We start from the raw sequence: 6,905 nt of genomic DNA, 5'->3' as shown, positions 1-6,905 counted from the left end.
AAGCTGCTCCCTCCTCAGGGAAGCAGGACTCAGCCAGCCATCACCCAGGGCCAGGTTTTAAGCAAACCCTGGGATAAAAGAGGAGGGGAGGGGCATCTGGCAGAGAGATCAGGATACTGCTTTGATAAACAGGCCGGTTGCAAGAATTGCTGCTGATTGGACGAGACAACCCTCCCGGCAGCTAGGGGAGGGGGCCTTCCAAGCAGACCCATCACTTAGAAAAGCATCACTACCTTTGGGATTTTGTTTTAACTCTTACATCAAGCTATATTAAAGTTCACACTTTCTGCGGTGAAAAATAACTTCGGGACACCTTTTAGCAATGAAGTCCAGGATATGCATCAGGTAATGATCAATATCTCATCTTTTCAAGAGAAACTTTAATTAATTAATTAATTCCTGGCTAAACAGGGGGAAACAGATCTCCTTCTGCCAACTCCCAGCATCTGGAGTTAAAGATCTGCTGCCTCGGGAGGAAGTCCCACTGCCGGCTTCTCACCCAGACAAGCCTGGCCTGTTTGCTGGTGGCAACTCAGACTTTTCTCCAGGAAAACATCCGTTTGAGTTATATTGTTCTTTATTGCTGGGTTTGGAATCGCATTTCCTAGCTGCCTTGGAGGTCCTGCACTGCAGAGTGGAAGGCAGGATCTAAACATTTGCAGACAATATAAATATTGTCGACTGCATTGCCGATGGGCTGCTAAGCTCAGGAGACAGGAATTCATCAACACGATGAAGGCAGAGATGTTTGGGGCTTTCTGCTCCATTTCCCAATCCTTCCCCTTTTAAGCCAGAGTGCAGATTTTTGAAAACTTCCCAGAAAAAAAAAATCCTTAGCCTCCTCTCACTTACAGAACTAAGGGGCGTTTTGGGGAGAGGGCAGAAGAGGTCCCTTGACCTCATGTAGAGCTTCAAAAGGATCCAAGCCTCCAACCATTTGCAAAGCTCTCTGCTTGCACTAATGCAGGCAGGCTACCATATATGGCCACGTTCTTCTCATTATGAGCAGATCCAGCCAAAAAAAAAAAAAGGGAGACAGAAAAAAATACCCTAATGATAACAAGTTCAAAACAAATACCTTTTAGGGCATAACAGAATCCTTTCCAAAGACAATAATTAAAAGAAGTTGCCATTTACATCCAATGGCTCTGCTAGGAAGGCCAGATCCACCACAATCCCTGCAGAGGAGAGAGGCCGGCAGGAGCTGTCCGCACCAGCCACCTCTGGGCTGAAGGCTGCCTGCGGCTTCTAGGGTGGGAATTTAGCAGCCTGCAATTGAGACCCTCCTCCAAAGCCTGCCTTGGGGGGACAGCCTCCACCGGGCTCCTTGAGAGAGACTCTCTTTCACCTGCATGGAAGCTCTCTTTGCTTCACAAGAAAAGGAGACAGGGATACAGTCAAGGATGGGCTGTCAAAACAAATGATTTAGGGAACGTCTAAATACGGAACGTGCAGAGGACAGATTTTGGTTCAAAAGCCGGCAGGGCTGCTGCTGGTTCTCAGTGCTGAGCTCAGCTGACATCCAGGTTTGCTGGTAAGAAAGGGTCTTATTTTGAGTGGTTTACAGCAGGCGCTGAACCTCGGGCTTGGGGACTGAAAGAGCCTCGTCTTAAGGCATCCTTGTCTTTTTCAGGAAAATATAAGGCCAAGCTAGGTAACTAAGCTATTGAGGCTGCACCAAACCAGCTCCCCTCGCTTCTTTTTAAAATCAGGATGTTGCCACAAGCAGCCCCAAACTTCTCAGCCCTGAGAGGTTGAGCAGCTGGCCCAGCTCATCTGCCCCAGGATGGACCCTGAGGTTATTGGGGGGAACGACGACTGACCGCAGGGAGGCCAGAAAAAGTATTTTAATTGCCAGCAAGTAATCACATTCAGGAATCCATGGAGGCAATTTGAAAAGATCCCTTAAATGTGAGTCTGTTATAGTATATACCAACAATAAAAAATGTTTGAAAGAAATGATCTTGGGTCATTTCATCAATGGATTGGTCCTATTTGGGATTGTCTTCAGTGCAAATTTATTCTGGTGCTGAAAGCAGAATCGGCTTCTTAGAGGTTCTGTGCAGAGTTTTTAGCTCTGCTTTGAATTTTGACTTCATTTCTATGCTTTCTGCAGCAGAGTGGTCCACCTATGGGGGGCATCCATCTCTGGAATCATTAAGAAGACCCACTTTCCAGGACAGGGGAATAGGTACTCCTGCAGAAAGTTGAACTAGCTGATCCTTGGGGGGGCCCTCCACCTCAAATGCACGGCTCCTGCACTGGTCCCTCTCCCCACGCCTCTGCCTCCTGGGTGCTCAGACAGCAGTCCCAGCAAGGCTGTTCCAAGCCTCCGTCCTGGCCTGAGGTTGCCCAGGCAGTGCTTGGAAGCTGCCACCAGCTTGCCTGTGCCCCAGGAGGGAGCGCCTGCTTCATTGCCTCCCCCAAGAGGTGCAATTAGCCTGAAGGGGGGGCAGCTCTTGGCAGGGGGTGGTGCAGGAGGGTCCTCGGCCAGCCAGGGTACTTACAGAGGTCCAGGAGGAAAGCCGAAGATGCAGGCGCGTCCGGATGGGTGCTTGCTAGCAGCTGGGCAGAGCGAGCCTGATGCGGGCTGGCCCCTCTATATAGAGAGGATGGGCTCAGGGGAGGGGCCACAGATTCCTCCCCCCCAACAGAATCTCCGGGTCTCAGATATGAAGACTTGTGCAAGGGGGGTGAGGAGAGGGAGGGGGCTCAAGCGATGGGTTTGCAGTCAGATTCACCCCCAGCTAAGAGGCATTCTCTCCCTCTCCTTTTCTCCCCTAATAACTCTTGTCATGGCATTATGGGATGGCTCAGAAATTATCTGCCTTCCCATTGCAACACTATTTCCCAAAATGGAGCTTTCTTTCATCTGCTCCAGAGATATGAGCAACTGTTTAACCCACCCTGATTTCTCATGCGCTGCCAGGGCCAGCAAAGGGGACGTGCGGGGGGGGGGGCGCGGTGGATAAGAGGCAGCTCCCCTGTTTCTCTCCAGCCATCAGCAGCTCTTATCTGGCCCCGGCTTTGATGCAGAACTCAGCCCAGAAGCCCCTCTCCCTGGGGGGTGGCCGTTCCCAAGGAGGAAGGCGCTGTGTGGTGTCCCTGGCCTGTTTATGTAACATTTGGGGACCTTGGGCTGTTTTGGGCTGTCCTGTCTCTGGGGAATGGAAGGGCTCGCTTTTTCCCAGCTCCTGCCCGGCTGTTTCTGCAGAAAGCCTGCCTGGTGCTCCCTTCCTGAGAACCTCTGCAAATCTCCCCAATGCCTCCCCATCCTTAAATGGCAAAAGCGGCTCTTAAAAAGCCCAGGGGAGAAGGGGCGGAGTGGCTCCCCTCAGCCCAGCAGGGAAGGAGGCAAGAGGTCCCCCTGGAGGAGGTTGACCTTCCCCGAGCCCCCTAACATCTCAGGCCCTTCCCTCCCTCCCTCCCTCCCTGTGCAGCTCCAGCCCCACATGCCACCTGGCCCAGGCTTCTCAGACATCCCAAATAGGGAACACCAGGATCCTCCAGCAATTCCTGTCCACATTCCAGATGCAAACATGCCTCTGCAGATGTGCAGCACAACAGCAGCAGCCTAAATATGGAGCCCAAGGCAGGCAGGAAAGGCCAAGCTGGGAGGCGCTCACAGGGCCACTTCCCAAGCAGGAAAGGAGGGGGAGGCAGGAAGGGGGAGGCCGGCCGGCCCACTTGCTGCTCTGTGGTCAAGACCCACTCAGGGCCCCTTGCCTGCCAAGCCTGGCGGCCTCCAGCTGTGCAGCAACTCCAGTGCCTCTCCCAAGCCTTGGGCTCTGCCAGGGGAGCAGCCACTCAGCTTTCACAGGGCATCGGACTTTGCCCAGTGGGCATCTTGCCTCTTGCCCACCCTTTACAAAGAAAGCTAGTGCACAGCTCGTAGGGATTATCCTAGAGGGGTCCTGATGTCTGATTGCCCCACCATCTGTGAACTGGTTTCTCTTTACTTGTGCCGCACAAGCCAAGCCAGATGTTGTCAGGCAGCGGGCCCCACCCTGGCCCTGCTGGGCAGAGTTCAGGTCCTACGGTATCCAACAATTCAAGCTTGATAGTGATGAGCAAGTTCTCTTGATCAGCCAAAATCTGAGATGGACCCTGCAGGGAAAACCGAGGGATCCAGAGGATCGGCAGCAGCCTCCACCTCGCATGGGCGCTACTTTTGAGGATCTGTGGGCTCACATCACACGCCTTTCGGAAGATGGGCAGCGGACCCCGTTGGAAGAGTTGTGAAGCTGTTTTATAAATATCTGCACCTCTCAATGGCAACAGCTTAAAAAGGAGTGGAAACCCTTTCCCGGCCTTTGCGCGGCTGGCTGACAAGCAAGAATCCCCAGCAGGGGATGATTTATGGGCAGGAGAGGACTGAGCTGGAACATGGAAAAAAGGGCGGCTTCAGGACACCTTGAAGAAGCTAAGTAGGCCACTTGGTGGACAGAAACTACCAGGAACTGCAGGGGGGGGTGTTCCTCGTCTTGAAGGGAAACATACTAAAGAAACCATCGCAAAAGTCGACCAGACTCTGATTACATCAGGAATAAGCTGGAAACTTGAAGCTATCAAAGGAGAGACTCTCCTCCAGCTGAAGTAGCAGATTCCAAGACCAAGCCGCCCTGCCCTGTCCTGGAGGCAGTTCTGGACAGGCAGTGACCACTACCTCATGGCCAGAAAGGAAAAGCCAGCTGCTGGAGGGTGGGTAGCTGCCCAGGCTCTGTTCACTATCCCAGGATAGCTGCAGATCTGAAGCACCTCTATTTGTCTTCCTTGCATTGTGAGTGTGCCAGATCTGTTAGTTGAGTTGCAACAGATGAATGCCTGGGAAATCAGTTCGGCCTTGATGTGTCACATGCTTCTCAAAACAAGTCTTACATTGCTGATTGCCAAGGCCGACTGAGGGGTTTTTCCCTCCCTTACAAAGCTGATTTATGCCTTCCTCTAAAAAGAGGAACTGGCACAGCCTGTCTGAAGGTTTAGTGTGCATTTGGTTATTTTATTGTGCTATTCAATGCCCAGATTACTTAAGTGCCATCGACTCAACTTTTACCTATTACACAGACCTTCTGTGGGGTGATCTGAAAGAAACACCGAATGTATAAATGATTGTTGCCCTTCTGAATCAACCATTTTATTGGACCAAGCAGATTACCACAATAATAAATGTAAACAGCTGCTACTCATAAAAAATGTGGTTACTTTATTTATGAATGCCTTGTGAACCCCATGTATCTTCAAAAGCCTCACACCATGTTCCGAGTCTGCAACAGTTTCTGAAATTTAAGATAAAGCCATTAACACATTAGTATCCAAGCACAGACTGCAATATGTGACTCAAAGAAAGACAAGTGTTGTTTAAAAGAGCCTTGAAGACTTGGCTCTTCACCCAGGTCTTTGGTGAGGAAGACCCATTGTTGATTGATTTTTCTGTAACTTGTGAGCTGCCCAAAGTCGCTGAGAGTCAGGCAGCACAGATGTTTATTATTATTACTATTATTACTATTATTATTACTATTATTACTATTATTATTATTATTTTCACATGTCTGTCAGTTTGTGGGTGCTGTACCCATTTGGCTGCTTTAATTAGATGGCTTGCTGGTAGTCCACTTTGAAGGTGCCAATGAGGGGGCTCTGGGAAACATGTGTGTGGGGGGCTTCTCTTCATTGCCTTGTAACAGCTGAGTGAGAATTCCATACAAAAGTGGCCTGTTAAAGAGAAAGAAAAGAAACCCAATACTTAAAAAGGAGTGAGCGGGAGCAGAGACTCTGTGAAGGGGTTCCTTTGCAGGTGCCTACTTCAGTGGGGTCTGCAGAGAGGGACCCCAGGAGGGGAAATAAAGGCACCAGGAAGAGTCAATCAGCAATCAAGCTGAGTTCATTGCACAAGAATGACATTGGGATGGATTTATCAGCCTCCAGATGCAACCACCGGCTGGGCACTCGCATCAACAAACTTCAGAAATACCAACGTACAGATGGGAAAAGGGTTACTTTTATCCAAGAGCACACAAATGCCACTGCCCGCCTGCAAATGCTTTGGGATTTGGACTGGGAGGCGACCAACGTTGGGCCGAGGGAGAAAAATCTCGGGAGAGCCGGCCGCCTTACACGGATCTGCTGCTGGGGTCTTCCACCACGTGCAGCTCCTTGGCGAGGAACTCCCGGTCCAGGGGGATTTCGGGCTGGCCGGACTCTGCAGCACACAAGGGGGGCGGCTCAGCTGTCTGGGCGGCCGGACGGGGATCGGCCTGGCGGGGTGGAGAGGAGAAGGGAGGCCGCCGGGGGTTCCCCAGCCGGAGAAGGACGGGGGAGGGGGTCCCGCCTGCCAGGCTCTTCCCGGAGCCCTTCTCAACGAAGGCGGCTCGGCCTTCCGGGACGCCCCTTCTGGCGGGTCGGGTGGACGGCCTCCCGGATCTCCGCCCCCCCGGGCCCCCATCTGGCCCGCCGGGGAGGCGGCCTCACCGGCTAGGAAGACGGAGGCGCTCGCGTTGTGCCGGTGGAACTGCAGGTACTCGCGGATGAGCTCGTTCAGCAGGAGGGTCTCGCGGGGGGCGGCGGGGCGCGGCTCGCCCGGATCGTCCAGCGCGGCGAAGACCTCGGCCCGAACGCGCGCCCGCACCTGCCCCAGCGCGCCACGCCGCGCCAGCGCCTCCTTCAGGGCTGCGCGGAAACAGAGCGGGCGCCGATCAGCAGGGCGGCCCCAGCGCGGCCCGCCGCCCGCCCACCTCCCGGCGACCCCGCCCGTGGCGCAGGCCCAGCGAGGAGGGCTTCGGCCGCCCCGCCCCGCCGGCGGGACAACAAACCGTCGCGCCGCCGTTACCCGCTTTCAGCTCGGCGACGGTCGCCATCTTGAGAGGGGCGGGGCCGGAAGCCCGCGAGAGACCGGGACGGCGATGCCC

The 6,905-nt window shown here is 53.5% G+C and overlaps 1 protein-coding gene across 1 annotated transcript; it reads right to left on the bottom strand.

Moving 5' to 3' along the window:
• Positions 1-5,112: 5,112 nt before the first annotated feature.
• Positions 5,113-6,854, bottom strand: FOPNL (FGFR1OP N-terminal like). The gene is made up of 5 exons (XM_029283356.1): positions 6,827-6,854; positions 6,469-6,666; positions 6,115-6,199; positions 5,573-5,712; positions 5,113-5,276 (listed from the first exon to the last, which is right to left on the bottom strand). Exons 1-4 carry the CDS (start codon positions 6,852-6,854, stop codon positions 5,586-5,588), a joined length of 438 nt encoding a protein of 145 aa, XP_029139189.1. The 3' UTR covers positions 5,113-5,276; positions 5,573-5,585.
• Between the last annotated feature and the right edge of the window lie 51 nt (positions 6,855-6,905).

The sequence above is a fragment of the Protobothrops mucrosquamatus genome, unplaced genomic scaffold, assembly GCF_001527695.2.
Source record: "Protobothrops mucrosquamatus isolate PMUCROS unplaced genomic scaffold, P.Mucros_1.0 scaffold60, whole genome shotgun sequence".
Classification (NCBI taxonomy): domain Eukaryota; kingdom Metazoa; phylum Chordata; class Lepidosauria; order Squamata; family Viperidae; genus Protobothrops; species Protobothrops mucrosquamatus.
Note: the sequence above shows the minus strand (reverse complement) of the source record. Positions and strands in the feature narration are given on the sequence as shown.